Raw genomic sequence first — 24,360 nt, 5'->3', positions numbered from 1 at the left:
AGTAAAGCATTCGTCAGACTAGCAGTCAGGAAACAGAAGGAGCCCATGCCCCTCACAGACTGAATTATTATGGGATTCCAAGTTCAACCATCTACATAAATTGCTGAGCTACGGGGAGGAGGAAAGTCTTCAGTGTCTTACTGCCCTCACCAAAGAATAAAGCAGGCAGATCATGGCGAAGCAGGGTGAGAGATGGGGAGAGACCTACATCTTCCTAACTCTAACGTGCTCTGGCCCTCTCATGGCATGTCCCACAAGCAGCACAGTGTCCAACTGTATTACGATTGCTTCCCCAACGTGAAATTACAAGGAAATAACGAGCACCTCTTTTTCTCTTATCTCTGCCATCTGCACTTGATACCAAGAACACAGAAGTCTTTACTCTGATCAACTGTGCGTAACCTGTGTATAACCAGTTAAGATGTAACCTTTCTGACAACACCGATATGTATATTCCATTTGTCAGGAAGGTGTGTGTTTTAATAATTGGGTTACTTTGTTGTTTAAAAATTACTTTGTATTCTATAAGTATGTGTTGCACACACAAGCCCATATACACACAGTCATACACTAATCTTGCTACTGTGGTTATCTCTATGGTGGAGAATTGATAGATAAATTTGTGTGCTGCTAATTTATGTTTTCAATTTTTCTAAAATGAACTGGACTTTGTAGGGAACTAATATACATATTGTTTTTGATTCATAAAGACTGATCACTGAAGTCCATAGGTATGTGTTAGTTAAGCATCTCTGACCATTTTTGCTATAACCCACTCCCCGATTCTACATACTTGATAACTAGTTAGTTCTCTGGACACAGAGGCTTGTTGGAATTTTTCATGTTGTTTCTTCGTATGGATAGACTCCCCAAAAACGTGTTTGAAATGAATCAATGCCTAGTGTTCATGCATCTCCCTAGATCACTAGGTCTTGGATGAGCTTGAATCTGGATACCTTAATCTTAATCTGAGTGTAATGTTGATTTCTTTACCAAAAATTAAACTTTATGATGCAGTTTTCCTTAGACTAGAAGTTTGGGCCCCACATCTGTATTATCAGCCCTTTCAGAAACCCTTGCCAAGATCTTTAGCCTTCTTAGGCACGCCTCCATCTTTCAAGCCTTCCCATCTGTAAGTTCCAGATATAACCTTCCTCTCTTATGTTCTTTACCACTGGCTGATAGCAACAATCTTGAAAAACTGTGGTGCCAACCACCAAAGGAAGCAGGTGCTAGACATTGAGGTTTCAGCATAAATGATAGGATTCCTGTCTCTAGGTAGAATTGTACAAACCTACAATGAATCAGAGATTAAAGTCTAAGGGAGGAAATATATATATAGGTAATTATAATGCCGATAATAAAGGGCTACTATTGGGGAACCGTAGGGAAGTATAGGAGCACCCAACCTGGACTTGGGCTGGGAGTTGGGCAGGAAGGCTTCTCAGAGATTTCCCCTTTGTGATTCTGGACTTGCCCCATCCCAGTGCCTATCACATGATACGCAGATGAGCTCTTATTACCTGTTTACCCCACTACACTGTAAGCTTCCCCAAGAATTAAAACTTAATCATCTATAGATCCTTGGCACATTGCCTAGCACATAGTATACCTATATAAACGTTTGTCAAATGGAACCATCCTCTTTATTTCCTTCATTTCTTTGTATTTTAATAACGGCTTTATTGAGACGTATTTCACGTATCATAAACTTTACACCTCTAAAGTGTACAAAATATGTCCATAGAAAACAATGGTTTTCATTCAGGGACTCTTAGTATATTCAGAGTTGTACGACCATCAATGCTATAAAAATCCCAGAACATTTTCATTACTCTGAGAAGAAATTTTGTGCTCTTTAGCAGTCACTTCCCATCCTCCTCTCTCTCCAGGCCTTGGCAAACACTAATCTAATTTCTACATCTGTGAATTTGCCTATTCTAGACATTTTATGTAAATGGAATAAATTTATATAAATTTATATAAATTCCATTTATATAAATGGAATTATGCAATATGTGCCCTTTTGTGTCTGGCTTCTTTCATTTAGCATAATATTTCAAGATTCATCAATGTTGTAGCATGTAACAGTACTTCATTCCTTTTTATGGCTGAATAATATTCCAATGTATAGCTATACCACATTTTGTTTCTCCATTCATCATTGGATGGACATTTGGGTTGTTTCCACCTTTCATATATTATAAATGATGCTCTTTAAACATTTGTGTACGATTTTTTGTTTTCAGTTCTCTTGGGTAGATACCTAGGAGTAGAATTGCTGGGTCTTATGTAACTTTCTATTTAACCTTTTAAGAAACTGCCAAACTGTTTTCCAAAGCACATCTTACATTCCTGCCGGCAACATATGAGGGTTCCAATTTCTCCAAATCCTCACCAACATTTATTATTTTCTGCCATTCTTATTATAATCATCCTAGAGGATGTTAAGTGGTATCTATCTCATTGTGGTTCTGGTTTGCATTTCCTTGCAATGGTGCTTAGCATCATTCATGTTTTTTCCTTCATTTTTACCTTTTTTTCTCGCTGAGAAATGACCAGGACTGGAAATATAAGACTCGGTTGCTTAGATATGTGCTTCCTAAAAGAAGAAACCATATGTTATTGTCTTTATAGTCTCAGCACCAAGCACAGTGCTAAGCACATAGTAGATACTGGATAAATGTTTTCTGAAATCATCAATAAATGAATTTTTGAATGAACACACAAATCATTCCAGGTCCCTTTTTCCTGCCCAGATCCCTCCCAGAATTCTCTTTTTTAAAACATCTGATGAGAGTTTTAAAACTCTTGAAGTGAACTCAACAGATGACTCACGGTTTCCATGACACAGAAGTAAACTAAGAAATCTGTGATATTTAAAAAAATAATCTTATACATGACCAAATCACACTTTGAAGTTATTTATCTCTCCCTCAAGAAGGGACATTTTTCTAAAAATAAAGCCTGAGCAAGGTAATTTCTAAGAAATAGTGAAAAGGATTCATTTTCTTCTGTGTGTGTGTGTGTGTGTGTGTGTGTGTGTGTGTGTGTGGCTTTTTTCTGAAAAGTAAGCCTTCAGTGACCTAGTTTAACAAAAAATTCTATGAAAATGTCATAGTAAAACATATAATTAAGGCATCTGTCATTTCAACCTGGCTAATCTTTACTGAAACCAATAACAGTTTACTGAGTCAAAGAACTTCATAAGGGACCATGACTAGGAGAAAGAATTTTGTTTTCTCAACTTCTCCATTCTCCACATCCCAGCAAATCAGACCTTGTTTTGATTTTTTGGTCTTATTTAAGCTGTGTGCTTCTGTGGTAAATTGTTGATACATATGAAACTGAATTTGCTCTTCTGAGTCCGGGTCTTGTGTTTGGACTTAATCTGCACGTGAAGGAAAAGAGGAAAGACAGATGGCAGGTAACTGCTTCTGTTTTTGTTTTTAAACTTTAGCTTCCTGGGTCAAGGAATTTAAACTAATAGTACACTAAAAAGAGAGTTGTCATGGTTGGCTTTTCCTTTTTTTTCTTAATAAGTAGAACCTCTATTATTTCACACTACCCAGAGTTGTTGGGCTGTGTATCATGATGTCACAAGTTTACCGAATTTCTTTTTAGATGGCCTTATTCATTCTACTTAAAGTTAATTGTTTATTTTTAGAAGAGGACCAACCTAACTTATACTGTAGAACTAGACGTTAGGAGACCTAGGTTTTAGTCTCTGCTGTTAATTTCTAGGGCAACCCTGGGGAAGGCCAACTTCTGAGGGCCTGTTCACCTCATGAGTACTTGATGATCTCTTAGGAACTTTCTGGCTATAAAGTTTTCTGAATTTATTTTCATGGTGTCTTAACTCTAATGTGGATCATGCCTTCTAAGAACAAGGTCTGAAATAAGCCTTATGAAAAAGATTGGGTTGTCCAGAATTCAGGGCGCTCCAGGTGCCCCAAATCCTGGCCTCTCTGCATGATTCATTGGCTCCAAAGGCCTTCGGGTCTATTTCCACCTACAGAGCAAAATTGATCACACCCATTTCAAAGGCATTCTGAAATTCTGGGCCTTAATATTAGCTCTATAAGTGTGAGACAAGGTACTAAGTAAGTATAAGACAGTGGAGAAGTATATTAAGTCAGGGGAAGATTTTTTTTAATATCTTCTTGTTAAATGTTCTATTTACATTTTATATTTAAAATTAGATGCTCATGAGATATAAACCCTAAAGCTAAAGTTGTATTTAAATATACAAAACGATTTAGTCTTGCCTCCCCCCTCACCCACCTTACCACCTGTCCTCTCCTTCTCTTCCTCCTAACTGTGGTATGTCTTCGATTTTAACATTAGATACTGTTTTCTCACAGTCCTCTTTCCTTTTTCACAGGGTACATCCCCAGTTACTTAGACAAGGACGAGCTATGTGTGGTGTGTGGTGACAAAGCCACCGGGTATCACTACCGCTGCATCACCTGTGAAGGCTGCAAGGTAATTGCCCTGGGACCAGTGAGCTCGGAGCTCCCACAGCTCAGTCCCCTCTTGGTCACCAGAACATTAAGTTTAAGTTCAAATTAGAGTCAAATTCCAACATTCATGACCTGGGATCATCCTGGTGTCTGATTGTCCTCTTCATTTTTTGGCGTGTTCAAGAACCAAAATTTTTTTCCAAATCAGGAATAACTAAATGAAATTTGGAAAGAGCATGATGTCTGCTTTTTAGACAGGGAGATAATTAATAAAATGAAACTAAATTAATAAAATTCTCACTTTGAGTTTTAAAATGGATAGATATTTTATAAAATGTTATCATCTCAAGAAATATCCATTTCTCCTCCCGTTTTATCTCCAATATTGGAGGAGACAGAGTTCGCTCTGCCACAGGCTGTTCACCACTGTAATCTGAGTGAATATGCTCACTTTTAAGGGGTTCATTAGGGAATATCTTTGAGAGTACTTAGATTCAATTATGTTCTGAAATTATCCAAATGGCTTTCTGCACAGCCTGCAGTAAGTAAATTCTGGTCATCCATCAACTAATTTTATGCTCTATAGACCCATCTTCAGGAGATACTTGACAAGAGTACACCAGGGATCAACAATCAGTTCAATTCCCGAAAGTGAGCCGAAATTTGCCTACTTACAATCTTTGTCATCGAAATTAAAACAAGCTTTCTGGCAAATATCTTTTGATCCAACAACCTAGCCTAGGAAATAAGCTCTACTATAAAGGTAAATAAAGCTTAACCCAGTGCTCTATCCAGCTTTCAACTAATGTTTTTAAAATGAGGAAGTATATTATCAGAGAAAAGCCTTTTAAATTTTTTTTGTTATATGTTGTATTTACCTTTTACATTTAAAACTAAGTCATCACAAGATGTAAACCCTAAAGCAAAAACTGTATTAAAATTTATGAAATCAATTCAATCTTTCCTCCGTCATCACCCAATTTACCTCCTCTCCTCTCCTTCCCCTCTTCTGACTACCCCTTTCCTTCTAATCTTTCACCCTGAACCCCAGGAATCAACATGTTAGCTCAGTTTCAAACTAAGGTAGACCATTTCCCTAGAGGAATTATTTTCCATGCAAATTCCGTACTTTTTGAGCATGAAATCAAGAAACGCTTAGCAGAAGCCTGCTAAAAGCCTGCTAAAAGATGATACATCCATTAGAAAGAAGTCATTTCTAAGGTTTCGAGGCCTTATATCTGCAAAACGGTTTTTTGGAATGTGATGTAATGTGTTCTCATTCATCCAGACCCCTTTGAACTGGAATATGTAACCTTTTAACAAAGATCGAGCTAAAGACTGCTATTACATTTGCGATAATAATGTTTTAAGGAATTTAATAGAACTAATTACAAATATCTATTAATTGGGGGACTTACAGACTATCTCTTTACAGCACAGTTTTATTGGCTTGATTTGAAAATAATAAAATTACTTCGTTTTAGATACACTCCCTCTTTCAAAAAGCTCAGTAATTCAAGCAGGCCTTTTTTTCTAAATTAGCTCCAATTCATAAGGCTTTACCAACCTGATTACGCAGCATTGCAATTTTTTTCCAATCAATTTCTAATGGTAAATTTTGAATTCTGGAAGAGATCATAATGAAAATTCCATTCAACATTCAAGTCCCAAAATGACTCTAAAGACTGAATGTGCCTTACAGAGAGGACTTAACGCTTATTAGCAACTGACTTAAACAAAAGAAGAATTGGGCACATTAACCCATGTCTTCATGATGATAAAGAAACCCATTAGCCTCTTTTCCCTAAATCACACGACATTTGGGGCCTGCTTCAACTGAGGTCTACTTAAAAGAAGAAATCATGTAGCATAAATCTAGATTTCTCCACCTCTGTGCCTTTATCTCAGATCAGAACCCTATTTCTAGGACTACCTCAACCATCAAGAGAAGCCTTCCTAAAGGGTTTATGCAGATCCTTTAATTGAGGACAAAGTATCTTGGAAAAAGACAAGAGTTTTCAAATGAAATACAGTTTTTAAGTGTGGCTAAAGATGAAAAAGGTTATACTTCACATATCGTTTATTCAAACCTATAATTTAAAAATATTTCTGCCCCATACTTACAATGTGTATAAGGAGAATCTTTTTTGACCTTTTTTGCCCTGAAGACAGTGGAAATCTTTTGGAGATGGGCCAGTTTTTGTGCATCTTTTGCAGAAAGAATGTTGATACTACCTACAATAAGTCACTTTTTTATGAAAAAGTGAAAGCTTTTATAACAGTTGCCCAAATATTGAACTAGGAGGGTGACACTTGGCTCCTTATCACATGCTCCTTAATGCATCACCTCCGACCACTAAGAAATAGATCCAGTTCTCAAAATGCATGGAAACATATCCGATGTTGATTTGTAAAAGCAAAACCTTTGTTCCCCAGCAAATTACAAATGAAATTTATGTCCTTATTCAGTCCCTGAGATGTCCCCTTTTCAAATCACCTCTGGGAAAAAAAAAAAAGGTTTTTAATAAGTAGGCTATGTTAAATATTTTCTACCCAAGTTCACTTCTGCAACTTAATTTTTGTCACCTTTTAAAATTAAGGGACCTAGCATCTTTACATTTACTCATATGAAGTGCTCCCTCATCAGGAGTCAAAATATGTTTTTATTATCATTTAGAGGAGGCCAGCATCTCAAACGGGACTCAGTCTATGAAGTGCCCAAGGAAAGTCATCAGAGAAAAGCCACGGAAAAGGTGGCACAATGAATAACAGAGCCTGTTACCTCAATACTTTTTTTGAAATAAGCAAAGTATAAATTATTTCATTCATTCCATTTAAAAATTCATAGAGTAGTTTTTTGGAGAAATGACTGTTAACCCCTGTGTCTGGTATGTCACACCTCATTCTCTGCTTAGTGTTGTCTGACTCTTCAGCATGCTCCCCAACTCCTAGAACATGGGTCAATGTGAGAGTATGTGAGAAAAGTATCCCCCCAACTTCAGATAGGACAACAGCTGTTCTACCCTCATAGCAGCATTCAGCATTCTCACTGGATGCCCTGGACTTTGGTATTTCCACCTGTAGGGAAGCTTTGCCTCCTCTAGAATGTGGTATGCTACCCAGCCTCTCACCTCCCTGTCTATGACATATGTCTTCCTGCCTGGAATTTCCAGGTTTCTTTTGCCCTCCAAACAGGGACAACCCTAGAAGGGTGGATTAGACAGAGGGTAACAGAAGTAGGGGAGGAAAATTCACAAAGCAACTTATTTTTCACTCTGTAGCAGGCCCTGACATTCGTGCTTTGGCAGGATTTGCCCACCTCGAATACCCAAGGAAACACTGCCAACCTGTCAAACAGCTGCCCCATGTGTGATTTAGTGAATCTTATAACCGTGTGTCAACATTATTCAAGTTAATGGACTCAAGTGTTTAAGGGTGCAAAACCAAATTATAATATGACAGTTTTTCTCTTAGAACTTGAACAATAGAAATGATAAGGGTTTAGCATACATGCCCCCACATCGAGTCCATTAGTTGCAATTATTGCTGTCATTTTTCCATTTTATTCCTCTTTGCCCAATATAAAATTCTACCTTTGACTTTTTCATTGTAAGAAAGAGCTCTTATGTCTAAGTAAGGAATATACAAGTGGTATAAGTACATAATCAAAGCCAAAGAAAGTTAAATGAGATAATTAAAATTGAGGTTTAATCTAGATCAACTGATATTCTAGTCCCACCACTTATGAAACAAAGTTAAAGATTTTTTTAAGCTTTAGTAGAGGACATCCTTCAAATCTGTTTTGCCCTGCTATTCTATTAAAATGAAGTTTTGTTTTTGTTTTTGTTTTTTTGAGGGGTGGATGAGAAAGGACCGTTAATAATCTGTTCATCTAAAACACTTAAATAATACAGTAAAATTGGATTCTGTTTATATCATATAAACAGTTAAGTAAATAAGATTTAGAGTCCATCTCCTGGGCTCTAAGCCAAGTTCCAGCATGTATTTACCTTGTCATTTGGGGCAAATGATTTAACTTGTCTGAGGCTTAGTATTTTTTTAATCCCTAACATGGAGATTTTAAGAGTACCTACTTCATATGGTCGTAGAAGACAACGAAGGACATGGAATATGTCTACAGCACTTTGCAATGTGCTCCTGACAATAAATCCTCTCTCTGCCATTATTAATTTCTACAATACACAAGTATTATAGAAATACACAAGTTGCCAAGACTTAGGTACCATGTGCAGAAAGGTTCTAGTATAACACATCCTTGAAAATGTTATGTAAGCCACCTAAACCTGGAACTAAATGGATAATAGAAGACTTGTCAGAGGCATTCTCCCATGCCTCAAGAAAGGAAGAAACATATTGAACTTTAGGGTGTACTTCTATGGATTCTGGGGGTGGGGAGGGAAATGTGCTGTAAAAGGTAAAACTGCAGTGCAATGAGCATGGGAAAAATTTGGTAGAGAACCTGGAATTTTCTACTCTCCAGCTACTGTTGTTTCAAGGGCTATCTGAGCTGGTGATGGTAATCTCAAGAGTCAAAAACAAGAATTAAATGAAATCTCTAAAGGCAATTACATCCATTTAATTACTAATTGATTGAATTATTAACTAATAAAATATTGTAAATATTCAGCTCTTTTATTCTCTAGTATAAAGTATAAAGCGAACATCTTCTTAGCTTGCTTTAAAAACAGAATTATGGCACTCTATGAAATTAAATAATATCATTTATTTATATTACTCAGTGTTTAGAAAAAATATAAGCAAACACTAGATTCTCCCATTCACCTCTTTTTCTTGAATAAATGCCAAAAAGATGTTGACTCTTTAGATGTTGACTCAATAGTCCTCTGACATTGCCTTGAACTCAGATTTAGAATTCTTTAGATTCACTTTGGGCCAACTGTCCTATATTTGATTAAGTGGAGCTTCAGGCCCATACACAGGTACAAAACAATCCATCACAGCTATGTGGACACAAAATTCTGGAGTCATTTATTTCTCAAAAATATGTAACTCTTGTCTTGCATCCTCCTTTTTCATGTAGGGTTTCTTTAGAAGAACCATTCAGAAAAATCTCCATCCATCCTATTCCTGTAAATATGAAGGAAAATGTGTCATAGACAAAGTTACACGAAATCAGTGCCAGGAATGTCGCTTTAAAAAATGCATCTATGTTGGCATGGCAACAGATTGTAAGTAATCTTCTTCTTTTGCTTTATTCAAGGGGTTGATTGGGGAAAGATTTGGTTCAAGGAGATCAACCAGGCAGAAAAACAAGCAGGAACACGTGTGGACAGAGGGAAGACACCTAGCATTCCCACAGTCATTGGTGGGTGGTTTCCATGCTACCCCTTCCTTATCAACTCCTAACTCTCAAGGTATATCAGATAATGGGTGAGGAAAAGCAGTTAAGTTAGCCCTGTCACATTTGCAGGGCTGTTAGCAATACTCCATTTGCCCCAGAGATTACAAATGAGACTTGTCCATTCACCTTGATAAGGTATAATTTTACATACGACATTCACGTGGCGAGCCCCTTAAGGACAAGTCCTAATATTTTTTCAAAAGCAAAGACAGGAATTTCTTTTGTGGCCATTTTTGGAGACAAGACACTGACAGAAAACATTGTGTTCAGAAATTTCTGAAGAATGTGAAGTTGAATGCTATGGCATGAGTCATCTTGCAGTTGGTTGTTTGTTATATTTTTAGCCGTAAAAACATTCCAAGCTGAAGTCTTCCTACCCAGTTTTCAAAGTGCTACAGCATATGGTGGTGAGATTAGCCGCCACTGGGGTCTTTTCTCCCCACACTATGCAAGGGATTTACACCAGTCACTTTAATTAATCTAATAATAAAGTAAGAATCATGTCATTCCAAATATATGGCCTCCCTTTTGTCAAGCACCTGGGTTAATGATTTCTACTGACATAAACTTTCTGCACATCAATGATTCCAACTTTTAGTTTTAAAAAAAGAAAAAGAAAGAATGAAAGGAAAGGAAAAAAAGAATGCATAGAGTATTTTTCCCCATGAAAGAGGAAATAATCATGACTTACATTTATGTGACAAACGATTCTCTCGGCTAGATCAAAATTATCTATGGAATGCCCTGGTTTGCTCATTAAAGAAGACAGAATAGGGAGTCGTAAAAAGGAGGAGCATGTTCTTTGTCTTCTTCTTTTAAAGGCTGTTGCAAATAATATGCCTGATAAGGATATGTGAAAATGATTGACCTAGAACCAAATGCTTAAATGTGTCACTATAGTGAACTGTTATTATTAAGTATCTATGTCGTTTTATTGAAAAGTTAAAGATACGAATGTTTATGAGTTAAAAAACTCAGTGTTAATCTAGACTGAGTGGAAATTAATTTTGAGCGCACCTTACTGGCTTGTGAGGTATTATAAGAGCTCAGGCTTTATAATCAGAAAAACTGTTGAAGTCTCGTATCTACCCCTTACTAGCTGTATGACCATCCGACTTAACCTCTGGTTTCCCTTCTGTGAAATTACCACCTACTTTAAAGGTTGTTTTCAGGATTAAATTAGATAATGCATGTCAGATGCAACCATCCTGGCACAGTGGACATATTCGGGAAATGGGGCTATGAGTATAGCGCCCCTCCTCTTCTCCCTTTAACGAGTGAACTAAAATGCCTGTACAGGGCTCATTCACATTTCTCGCATTTGTCAGTGCTCACCTGACTTTGATGATCCAATCAAATCGAGATGATACGGAGTTTCGTTATTCTGTTTGTGGACTAGCTGAGTACCTTTGGTTCTCGTCCTCTCGCTATGTTCGCTTCTTTTCTTTTCCTACCAGGTTCATGAAGGAATGGCCCCAGGACAATCATGTTGTAGAACTGGAGTCAGGAGTCCTGGGTCTTGGCTTGACTCTGCCATGAACTTGCTGTGTGACTTTAGGCAAGTTATGATCTCTCTGGATCAGCTTCCTCCTCTGTGAAAGGAGAGAGTTGGACGAGATAATATCTAAGGTCCTTTCCAGTTTTAAAAGACTATGATTCTATACTGTAAAACTTCAGCCTTTCCCTTCCACTGATAGTTACTAAGAGTCTAGTAAAATGGTTTTGTTTTTTAAATCAACCACAGAAGTATATGTTTCTTGTTATCTGCCCTTCTTATTTCCATTTCGCATAAATAATAAAAATCATGGCTACATTTACTGAGCACTTGTAGTAAATCATCGCAGTGAATTCCATGTGAAGTGAATATTATTGATCCCATTTTATATGGGAAGGAATGTAAGCTCAGAGAGCCTATGTAACTTGCCAGAGGTCACACAGCTAGAATGTGGTAGTGTCGGGATTCAAACCCAGGTCTTTCTAGATTACAAAGCCGTTAGTAATCTTCAGTAACCGTCAGTAAGGGTTGACCAGGTTGAGAGTAATGCAAAGTGAGTATCTGCGAAACCCAAGACAAGCCAAGTGACATTCCAGTGATTCCTTAAGAGAGCTAATAAAGAGCTGGAGGTTCTTTTTTATCCAAGAAAGGGATCATTAGTCTGTCATTTATTGCTTTGGAACTTTTCTTGAACCTCCTTAACTAAGTTCTCTTAGTAAGAGAACTTTCTTAAGAGCTTTTGCGGGGTAGGGGGGAGTTATAGGAACCCTAAGAGTGAATTCAGATGATTGGCTAGACTGACTCATCTGTGAATCTGTGGGTTCATTCTAATTTAGGGCCACCTTCTATGGAATTGGGATACCCAGTATCCAACTAGCCCCAGGCCTTTGTTTTGAAAGGCTGGCTAGGCATTGGGACTTCGGCACTGGTGCTCATTCTGGACAATGGCTGGTCAATGGCGGTTCCACATAGGGGAAAAAATGCTCCTGTGTGACCCATGCTGTAGGCCCCACTGAGCCATCTGTGCATCAGTGGTCCCGCCGCTGAGGCTCCAGGCCGTGCAGTCTGGCATGTGCATGGGGACTATCTGTGTGTTTTGTCTCACTTTCTCCCTCTTCCAGTGGTACTGGATGACAGCAAGCGACTGGCAAAGCGGAAGCTGATAGAGGAGAACCGGGAGAAGAGACGGCGGGAAGAGCTGCAGAAATCCATCGGGCACAAGCCGGAGCCCACCGACGAGGAGTGGGAGCTCATCAAAACCGTCACGGAAGCCCATGTGGCCACCAATGCCCAAGGCAGCCACTGGAAGCAGAAACGGAAATTCCTGGTGAGGCTACCTGGCACAGCTGAATATAGACTGCAGGCTGGCACTTTCTACCTCAATTCATTTAGTCCTCACAACCCCAGGATGCTGGGTTACTACTTCATCTTACTGGTAGGGAAACCGCAGCTCTGAGAAAGATGACTTGCAGAGCCAGGATTTAAATCCAGGTCTGTCCGAGAACAAAGTTCCCTCCTACCGTTTACTATTTGCTGGTGGCTGAATTCTAGAGCAGTTTCTAAGACCACATTATCTGTTTGTTTTTGCTGTAAGGCCAACCCTACATTAATTAGTAAAATTCTTTACCTGCCATCTTTCCCTTTTTATACCCATTTCTTCCCTCAGATGCCCATTTATATACATACTTAGTCTGCTAAACTCGCTCTAAAATAGTCCCTTTAGAATAACCCCTAGAATGAAGTGTCCCATATCTCAAATGCATTTTTATGTCAGTAGAAGTCAAAACGATTAACTTGAAATAAATTCTCTTGAGTCCAGGAAGAAAATGGGAAAAAGAAGAAGGGATGGAGGCAGGGTTATATAGAGAAAACAGGCTCTTCAAAATCCTTGGAATATCAATGTTTGGTGTTTTTTATAAAAACTAACAATTGTGAAAGTCCTTCCTATTCATTTCACCTTTGGACCTCCCAATGCCTTGAGGTAGGCTGCAGTTACATCTCCATTTTACAAGTACACAAACCAAGCCCATGGCCTCAAGTGGCTCACCAAAGATCAAACTACTAGAAAGTGGCTGAGCCGGGCCCAAAAGCCAGCTAAGGTCCTCTGGTTCAAATCCAGGCCCACCACCCACCTCACCAGATAGATGGCCTGTCCCACCACCAGCTGGCATTTGGCCATCACAGATCCTGACCCTGCTCCTGGTTTATGACACAAACTCCTTGTGAGCATCTCACTGAGCCCCCACATCAGATATTCTGTGGGTTTATTTGTATCCTCAGGGTACGTTAGTGTACCTTCCCATCTGAACAGGAAGATATAGTGGTATAATTGTCCTTGTACCTCAACATCACCATTATAATGGAATCGTGGTTTTTTGTGTGTGAAACAATATAACAACAACTTTAAAGGAAATTTTTAGAAAGAAAAAGCTTACCCATAATCCACTTTCCTTCAAACAATTACTTTCCTTATTGTAATGAAGGGTTCTAGTACACTTTGTTGATGGCTTCCACCAACAATAGTGTTAACAAACATGCTACATGACCCATACCAAATGCCAGGTACTGTTCTAAGTGCTTTCCATTCATTAATTCCCTATCTCAACCCTATAGGTAGATGTGGTTAATGTCTCCATTTTAAAGAGACAGGAACTGAGGCAGAGAAGTTAAGGAAAGTTACCTGAGCCCCCACAGCTAGTAAGCAGTGGTGATGGATAAAGCCCAGCTCCTGGATCTGTGTTCTAACCCACTACACTCTGCAACCTGGCCTCCTGCACAAACCCAAAGAGCCTCTGAAAGATTCATCTTTGGAGGGACAGCCTCTCAGTGCCTTGATCTGCATACTCAGCCCCGCCCTGGTATTTCTGCCAGACAATTAGAAAATACTAATTCTGGATAGACAGATAAATTCTAACCCAATATATTTCAGGCATAGCAAGATAGAGTCCTGCCCAAGCCTAAATCTGTCCTTTTCCAAATGTGTCAGCCGTAAATGGACATTGTGGAAACCAATTCCAGGCCTGGCACTTCCATCTGGTTTCAGAGTAGTGACCAAGCTGAATTCCAACTACAGTGGAAGATTTGGGACACATTCTAGATTTCTCCTAGGAAATCCTACATTTCTATTTTTGTTACTCCAAAAAGAGAATGGATATTAGTATAACTAAACCAAATCAGTGGTCACTAAAGTGCTTCTTCCAGACTTAAAGATTTGTTTTTTTATTTAGAAGACATTTACTGAACTGCTACTATGTTCCAGGAAGTGGAAAAGTTCAGCCATATTCCAGTGGAGGGAGACAGACAAAAGGGTTAAATAAACAAGATGAATGCAGGTATCCGTAAGTGCAAGGAGGGAAATAACTATCGTGATGGGATAGAGTGATTGTGAATTGGAAGTGAGGAGAGACTTCACTTCTTTAAACAGGGAGGTTAGAAAAATCTCTCTGAGGAGGTAACATTTGAGCTGCATCTGAAAGCTGAGAAACCAACTCTTTGAAGTAAAATATAATCAGACCTCTTTTTTCCTCGTGGTCTCTTCAGCAAATACAGCACAATTTCTAGTAATTAAAATCAGCAAGGTCAGCATCTTTAACTCAAAAGCTCCTAACAGTTTTCTTCAGTCTGATCATCCATGAAAAGAACCAAAGAAGGTGTGTCACAGAATGATTTGCCATTGTTTTTTTTGTCAGGGCTGTGAGATTCTCAAGGCACAAAAGAGTTTTCTTCAGGAAAATAACATTTACAGAGCAACTGCTTTACCCATCAATCTCCCTGTGGAGCTTACACGAAATGTATAATTTGTAGATCCTTGATCTGTTCAAGAAATTGCCCCTCTTGATCCAAATACAAATAACCACTTCTTCAGGCTACTTTTTTCTTAGAGGGGTGCTGAGGGAGATCAGAATGCCTCTACTGTCCCATCTGTCTCTACAGTGAATTTCATTTCTATCAGCCAATCCCCTTCTGCATCTCCTTGGGGAAGGACCACGTTCCTTTCGGTGTTGCCATCAGTGTGTCTGTCATATGTGTGGTTGAAATTTGTGGTAGCTTTTCTCCAAGATAGATGCCATTAGATTCTTTCCCCCTGTATACACAGCCCATTCTCTCCCATGGAGAGGTACAATCTGTTCCTCTCTCCCTTTGAATCTGGGCTGTCTACAGTTCCTTTAAACAATGGATTTAGGCAGAATGACTTCTAAGGCTGAATCCTAAGAAGGCTTTCAGTTTCCACTTGGATATCTTGGAAGGGGAAGCCAACTGCCATGTAAAGAAAAAAAAATCCAGCTACCCTGAGACCACCACCATGCTGTGAGGAAGCTATCCATGCGGAGAGATTCTCAGCCAGCCCAGGCACCAGCAATGTGAGTGAAAAAGCCTTCGAATGACACCAGCCTCTGCTGCCATTTGATGACAGCTGTATGGTGGACCCCAAGTGAGAACCACCCAGCTGAGCCCATCAGCCCCCAGAACTCTGAGGAAGAGTGAAAATTCATCGTCTTTAAGCCACTAAGTTTTGGGGAAGCTTGTTACACAGCAATAGATAACCAGAACAGAACTCAACAAATATTTATTATTAAACAGAACATACAGTTCCACCAGCCCATCCTCAGAGACAGTACAGTTAAGCCTTGTTGTCTCAGCCAGGTTACATATTTACAAATACTCCTTACAAAAGGATGACCTCGATTGAGTATTTATGCTCAGGATAGAAATTCCAGTCTTATGCATGGTGAATTATTCCTGCAAGGACATTAGGAATCCTTCATTAAAGACTGCTTTGCTAAATGATAGCCACGTCCTGAATAGGCTTCTATACATCAGGATTTGTGTTACCTATATAGCTGATACCCCTGTTTTTGGTTGCAACACTGCTGTGCATATTACTTCATTTGTTTTTATGTGATGATAGCCCATCTTGTTCTGAAAAGAATTTGAGGGGGCCTAATGTGTTAATAACAGTACAATAATAGATCATAAAGGATTAACGTGATATGTTGTCATAAGGGCTAGAAATATTCATTTATCTGCAATGGATAAGTAACTTATTCCTCAAAAGGAGCTTCTTCATCGTTTTGAACCCTAAAACCAGGACTCACGTCAGAAAGAGAGACTGGTGGTTTGACCTGGGTTTCGAATCTATGCATGTGCTGAGAAAATAATAGTCATTGGCAAATAGAAGCTTTTGCAAAAGCCCTGCAGATTTTCATAATTCTAAAGCCACTCTTTAAAACTGTTTCCAAAAGCACTTAATCATATGATTTTCTAGTTTCTTCCAATCCACTCAATTCTCTCATGGCACAGAAGTGCCCCATTTAATCACCAACAATTCATGTGTTATGACAACGATAATGAAAAGTATTTGTGGACTGAGACAGGAACAAGAAGCCTCTGGTGCCAAACAAGGGAATTCTGTGTCTCTCCACCACGAGAAACTCACTTCTTCACCTCCCAGGGGCTCTGAGATGTTTGGCTAGAGTAAACCTCACGCCAGCAACATTACTGTCTGTTGACATTGTGTTATTATTCTGCTCCCTTAGTTTATATGCAAAGCTTTGGCTTTGAATGGGATTCCATCCAAGTATAAAATGTGACCATCAGAACCAAGGCAAGCCTGCCCTACATTTCCCCTGACATAGCTCCTGTAGTCTGATTTCTCACATTCTGGATTGGGATAGCCTCAGAAAAGGAGCATAAGCAGAAAGGGCAGATAGGATGAGTGATTTGGCCATGTGTGGTCTGTGTGGACAGGTCACAAGACAAGTGCAATCAAGTCAGGAAGGCTTCTTTCATCTGAAATTATGATAACCACATCAGAAGGCAGGGGAGTTTAGTAGTTATGTGCATGGAGATTGGAACTAGACGGCCTGAGTTCAGTGCTTGACTCTGTTGCTTTTTAATCATGTGACTTTACACATGTTACTTCATCTCTGTAAGATTAATAGCCTTTATGCCCTTACCAAATGATATAAAGGTAATATATATAAGTGCTTGGCATATCATTGACAACCATGTAAGTGATTACTATATCCATCCATCATCTCTACCACCACCACCCTCACCATCTTGTCTCTGCTCGCCCCAGGAAGAGGGAGAGCCTATAGTAATGTCTTAAGGCTCAGGGATCTTTCATCATTTGTCCAGGTCTTCCTGCCCATCCTTTTAAAGCTGAGAGAAGACACTCTATGATCTAGCAGAGGAAGAGAGAGTTCCACTTGGCCCCACTTCACTCTGCATGTGCCAGAGGGCTGCTGATTCAAGGAAAGAAGTCCTCAGCTCTGAGCCAGAAACTTGAAAAGAGGTCAACTGACCCTATTTCCTACTCACTGTGAACAATACTAATGAAATAGTCAAAGCAAAAAGCCAGTTAGTCTCGATTTGTGTAACCCCAGCCTCCTCTAGTGCTGAGCTAGGGTTGAAGCCCACATCTACACACATACCTGAATCTCTCCTTTTATACCTCTCCCCCGACTCCACCTCCACTGAACCAGAGGAGTCACTCTGGGTTCCTTACAGTCCCTCACCCCACACCCAGTCCATCAGAAATCTCTGCCTTCAGCTCCCAAGATATGTCTCGTTTCTTCCACTTTTCTCCAGCTCTACTGCCACTCCTGTAGTCTAGCTCACTTCAGCTCCCACCCAAACTATTGCTGTTGCCTGTTGGCTTCTTCCTTTGTCTCCTCGTATCCCATCTCTACATAATAACCATAAATCTCGTTATGCTGCTCCCACGTTTAAAGCCCTTTCGTGGTGCCCCCATTACATTTAGAACAGGTCCATCTCCTCTCCATGGCCCACAAGCTCCATCATCATGGAACCCTTGCCTGCCTTCCAATCTTCATCTCACACCATGGCCTCCTTTCTGGCCTCAGGACTTTGCACTGGTTCTTCCCTCAGCCTTAAATGTTCTTCCTCTGGCTCTATGGAAGGCTTCCTCCTTGATATTCTTTAAGTCAAAGCTCACATATTATTTCTCAAAGCAGCCTTGGCTGACTGCCCCATCTCCTGACCTGCATGTATTATCATGTCACAAACTAAAATTCTTCCTTGAGAGTATTTTCTTATTTATTGTCTGTCTTCTTTCATGACAATGGAAGTTCTTTGAGGATATGTCGTTCATTGCTGTACAATCAGTATCTAGAACTAGGCCAGGCCCAAGGTAGTTGCTCAATAAATATAGGTCGAGTACATGTATAAATATACATTTATTCATTCACTCAATGAATAAGCATTCTATCCTCCATCATTTGGCCCAATGCCTTCTACATAGTAGGCAAAGATACTTCAGGTTTATTCCCATCTTGAGAAGTTCATATCTTAGATGTGTACCTACATAACCACAATAAAAAGTGATAGTAACTAATGCCTAATTGCCATATGAGTGATATACGTGGGCCACCATGCATATTCAAAAGAGGTAGACATTATTTCAAACTGAGGTCATTTGAGAGACTTCAAGGAGAACCTAGAATTTGACTTGGGTGGGATTTAGAATGGGCAGAGATGAGAGACAGAAGTGGAGATTGGGAGAGAGCAAAAGTCAAGAGGAAAGGCAGCAGTGAAACTGAAAAGTGCAAAGCAAATTGGGAGATGTGAAGAGGTCAGCTGAGCGAACTCATGAGGTCTACTTAGGGCAGACAAGGAGGAAGATAGTCAGAATGGAAGTTGGAAGTAGGCCCTTCGAGCCAGCTAAGGCAATGTGATCCACAGAGGCAAAAAGCAAGCTTGTCCCACAGTCTACACAGGTGAATCTGCAAGCCAGAGACTTATCAGCATCTGAGCTTGATCCCACGTGCACATGTGTACAAGCAAATGTATTTCATGTAGTGATATACAAGGCTACTACTAGCTGTAATGAGATGTTGAAAGATTCAACTGATGTAAAATATTTGTACTCTTCTTTATTTTTAACATCTTTCAAATATTTTAGCAAATGATTGTTGTTCCTTAGCTGAAAAATCTTCAGGGGAGTCACAAACAATATTGCATTGCTTAACCTTAACTTCTCAAACCTAATGTGTTAACACAGATCAATCATAGGATATGTGTGTGTATGTGTGTGTTTTCTTTAGTGTCCAAGATCTATCATGGAGATAAAGCTTAGTGATATAACAGAAGCCTTTTGTTCTGTATACAGTTTGACTTCTAGCAATTGAATTTGCCATTAAATACCCAGAGGCTTAAAAGTAAAGTTTTTTTCTACCTTGATATTTATTTTTCAACAGAAGAGCTTGTGAGGTTTCATTTGGGAATTTAATTGAATTGAATTGCATATATCTTTATGTTTCTTTTTTTTTCACATCTTTAGGGGTGTCAGAGGTGGTGATTCAAATACCCACAAACCTACAGATTGAATGGAAATTCACAAGAGCATTAACCCACTGACATTTCAAAGGACACAGAATACCATTTAAAAACAACTAGATTAGATCTATCAGTGTTCAGTGAGAAGATGTTTGGGTTCAACCAGGCTATATCTTTATGTTTCTTTTTTTTTCACATCTTTAGGGGTGTCAGAGGTGGTGATTCAAATACCCACAAACCTACAGATTGAATGGAAATTCACAAGAGCATTAACCCACTGACATTTCAAAGGACACAGAATACCATTTAAAAACAACTAGATTAGATCTATCAGTGTTCAGTGAGAAGATGTTTGGGTTCACCAGGCCAAATGGATGTGCGTGCGTGCGTGTGTGTGTGTGTGTGTGTGTGTACGTATGTGTATGCGTGCACGCATGTATGTGTAAAACTCCCTTACCTTTTTAAATGTGTCCACATTCCTTTCATCAGTTGATTTTCATTACAGGGTTGTAAAGTAGACAAGGCAGGTGAAATGAGCCTCATTTTCAGAGTAAATGTAGTTATAAAAACCAGCAAGGAGGTCTGAAGGCTTCAAGAAGCAGCAATGTCCAAAGGAGAAACTAACTTACCTTTTCCCTTAGTTCAGTCTGTGAGAAAGAGAAAGAGTACATGTGATTATTCTGTCAATTCCATCTGCATCCAGAAAGCCAGCGGAACAGTAGCCTTCCGTAAGCTATCAATGCCTACAGTTGCCCAAAAAGATGGTCATTGGTTGTGAAAACACAACAGAAAACAGAATTTTTTCCCCATCTACTTGCTGCCCCCAAAACAATTAGAAAGTAAAATAAAATAAACAGAAAAACCTGCTGGATAATCAAGAAAAGGTCAGTACAGCCAAGGTTTGTTATATATTTCACAATCCTCCCTGAGGCTGTAACTATGACACCAGCCACCCCCTTGGAGGGCATGGGCTGCTCCTGTTGACTTTGATGGCCTGGCAACAAGAGAGTAAAAGAATCATCCTTTGCTTTTTTCCCTGCTAAAAATTTGATGTGAGCAGTGTAATAGAGGAGATGTAAGAAGAAATATGGTAACTGGATGCCTCTGAGCTGGACATGTGTACTGCTAACCCAGCAGTTCTCTAAACATGGTCCCAGACCAGCAGCATCGGCATGCCATGGGAACCTGTTAGAAATACAGATGCCCAGGCTCTACCCCTGACCTATGGAATCCAGAACTCTGGGAGTGAGGCCCAGCAGTCTGGTGACACTGATGCACAATGACGTTTAGCTCCGAGTGGCAGGCATATCAATGGCGTGCTCTCACCTCTGCAAGTGAGGGATTCAGCCTTGCTCAACTCGCTCACAACGCCCATCTCTGCCCACCCTCTGTACCCCCACCCCTGAGTGCTTATATGTCCACCATGGCTCTAGGCAAAAGTGACCACCATCCGGCAGGGCCTTTGTCTCCGATCCCTTTGATCACATTCACAACCACTCAGAAGACAGTGGGAGAGGCTGGCAAGGGGAATATGAAGAGGAGCTGAAATTATGTCCTCAGGTGTCAAAATGTACAAGGTGTCAAAGCCTCCAAGTGGGAAGAGATATGAGGCTCCTGGCACATTGCTATGTAGTCTGAGCCACGAGGTCCCAGTCCTGGCCTCAGGGAGTTGTTCTTAACCTCCCTGAAAAGCCACAGATAAATGATGCATACTACCATCATAATGACAAGAAACTGCAACGGAGAGGCCTGTTCCTGGCAGGAAGCACAGGTGACAACAGGAGACACATGAGAGGCCACACCGGTCACTGAATGCCTGGCTAAGGAATGAGACGGCTCTAGTGGACTTTGGGAGCCAAGTGGCAGCACAGCCACCTTGGGGCTTGCTAAAATGCTGATTCTGCACCATTAGATCTGGGGAGAGGGCTGAGACTCTGCATTTCTAGTAAGTCCTCAGGTGACACCTAGGCTGCTGCACTGTGAGCAGCGAGGCCATGGATTGTTCTTGGGCAAGTGAATGGCAGAGAAGTGCCCTCAGGACATTGAATACTAGTAAAATCCCCACTCGACATGAAGGTTTACCAAGTTTGCACAGTTCAGCTCCTACAGGCAGTCTAGAGATGCCCCCTCAGGAAGAGACTGTAGTCTGGAGTCTGTAGGCCAGACTGGACATCAAGCCCAGCAGCTGAGCCAGAAACAAGATTGAATCCACAGGGTGCTCTTTGCAGGGGCTCCCAAACCTCACTTCCCTTCACTGCCCACACTGTGCCCACCTCACATGCAAAGACTGGCCTCAGAATGTGCAGTGCTCTGAAAGTGCTCTGGAATTTATGTCACCTGGCTTAAGTATATACCCTGTGTGCATTCAGAAGCAGAACCCAAATTCCTCTTATTCCTCTCTCTCTTTTTCTTCCGTCCTTCCTTCCTTCTTTCCTTCCTTCCTCCCTTCCTTCCTTCCTCCCTTCCTTCCTTCTTCCCTTCCTTCCTTCCTTTTTTCCTCCCTTCCTTTTTTCCTTCCTTCCTTCCTTCTTTCCTTCTTTCCTTCTTTCCTGCCTTCCTTCAGCCACATTCCTGTGAACATTATCACTGGGGGGGCCATTACAGTAATAGCCAAGACATATATCTTTGCTCAGAAACCTAAACTATGTGAAAATTGAAAACTGTACAGGTTGGCAGTTTAGAAGAGACTTTCTGCCATGTGAGAACTAGGATGAATAAATATCCCTTAAACTTCTTCATTTAAATCTTGTTTCTCCTCCTTAGCCAGAAGATATTGGACAAGCACCAATAGTAAATGCCCCAGAAGGTGGAAAGGTTGACTTGGAAGCCTTCAGCCATTTTACAAAAATCATCACACCAGCAATTACCAGAGTGGTGGATTTTGCCAAAAAGTTGCCTATGTTTTGTGAGGTGAGGAAATTATTTTTCCTTCTGCATTATTTTTCATTATAGTTCCATCAATTTCTGAGAATACTTAGTATTATATATAATTTAATATTAACCAGCAGGGACTTAGTCCTATGAAAGCAATGTCAGTACAAAACGAAAATGCACTTTGTTTCATTTTTACTTCTTCACTTTCTCTATTCAATTATAATTCATTAGCTTGTCCACGTGAGGTCGATGAAGATCCTATCCATCTGCTTGACTCCAGGCATAGAGAAATGTGATAGCAATACTTGCATTTATTCAGCACCTACAATGTCCTAGTTACCATGTTCAAGTTTGCACACATTAAATCCAATCCTTATAACAGATCTGTAGATTGGCTTTAATTAACCCCATTTTACAGATGTAGAACATTGAGGGTGACATGATTGACTTATCTGAATGAATGCAGAGCCATGATTTGAATCTAAATCTATATTCTTTCAACTACATATCCCAGCAAGATGGTTGTGTGGTTTTTTCCTTAATCCTCAAGAATAAGTAACCTTCACAAAGCAAGGGCCTTAATACCTCCTTACATCTTAGCTCTTTTCTTTCAAGCTCACCCTTTCTTGCCCCATGTTCAGGGCACCCTGAGGAGCTCACCCACCAGAGATGATAGCCCTTGCCTTTGGGACATTTCACCCCCTAACTTCAACCGTCCTATCATAATGTGGTAGCTGAGAACATGGGCTCCACAGTCAGCTGCATGGGCAAGAATCCTAGATAAGTTACTAAATGTCTTCAAATCATGGTTATCTCATCTTTAAAATGGGAATCATAATAGGATCTACCTCTTAGAGCTATTAGGAGGTTGAAATGGAATAGTAAGTGCTCGGAAAATGCCTGGGTGGTTTTTCATAAATTTTAGCTGTTAATACTGCTATTATTTTATTACATTACCATGCTGCCTCTGCCTTCCTTTTTTGAATCAAGTGGGGTTGATTATGTTTTCTAGAGAATTTTTCCCTTTGAAAAACCCCCTCAGGTGCCACTCAATTGCTCTTCACATCTCCAAGGGGTCCCAGATATCATATCATAAAGGCCACGTCCTGCTGCCTCTTACCTAAGCCACCCAAATGATAAGTGAATCTAGTCTCACCTAGAAAGAAGCTGAGTTTCCTCACCTGGAATGATTCTGTCCCGCATTGCTTCCAACCCACTCGTGTCTTTGAGTTTGCCATAATGGGAGCCCAGCTGGAGTCTGAGAGTCCTCAGACACTGATGGAGACACTTCTCGTTGCCTATTTCTGAGCCTCCACAAAAGCCATACCCAAAAGGACAAAGCAGTGGGCTCCAGGACACAGGTATCTGACCCCAAGACCCAGCTGGAAGAGAGTGTACCTCCCTCTTACCCCAGCTTCACTGTGGTGGGGGCCGTGGTACCTGATGTGCTGGCTAGAAGCCCTGCAGTGGTATTCCACCCCCAGAGGAGCCGGTGAGCCCCGGTGATGGAATCTGACTTATATCTGTATTTGGTGTAGAGCGTTCCATGCTCTGACCATTGTTTTTTTATTATTATTAACATTTATTAAAGTTTTAGAGACTATTACAAAAATAATACATATACATTGGCAATTTATACCGCCTAATAAAAGTAATGATTCGTAGTAACATCACCAAGAGATAAACTGCTGCCATTTGGGGGCCTCTTTTAGTCTTTTTTCAAATAAAGATGTGTGTATATACACATTCACATATATAAACACATAGCTATATATGAAATATGAAATATATTAATGTAACTTTTACCATAATGTACTTTTTACTTATGAAACCACTTTTTTAAC

At 40.0% G+C, this 24,360-nt stretch overlaps 1 protein-coding gene across 11 annotated transcripts in view; it reads left to right on the top strand.

Moving 5' to 3' along the window:
* The window catches only part of THRB (thyroid hormone receptor beta), a 323,409-nt gene that overhangs the window by 286,174 nt on the left and 12,875 nt on the right, over positions 1–24,360 (top strand). For all 11 annotated transcript variants that reach the window (XM_015597222.2, XM_025039045.1, XM_025039047.1 and 8 more), the window contains 4 exons: positions 4,385–4,485; positions 9,526–9,673; positions 12,463–12,668; positions 22,406–22,552. In XM_015597222.2, coding sequence (XP_015452708.1) covers positions 4,385–4,485; positions 9,526–9,673; positions 12,463–12,668; positions 22,406–22,552 — 602 coding nt within the window. The remainder of the gene's footprint in view (positions 1–4,384; positions 4,486–9,525; positions 9,674–12,462; positions 12,669–22,405; positions 22,553–24,360) is intronic.

This window comes from Pteropus alecto, unplaced genomic scaffold (assembly GCF_000325575.1).
Source record: "Pteropus alecto unplaced genomic scaffold, ASM32557v1 scaffold10, whole genome shotgun sequence".
NCBI lineage: Eukaryota > Metazoa > Chordata > Mammalia > Chiroptera > Pteropodidae > Pteropus > Pteropus alecto.
This window is presented reverse-complemented; position numbering and strand designations above follow the sequence as displayed.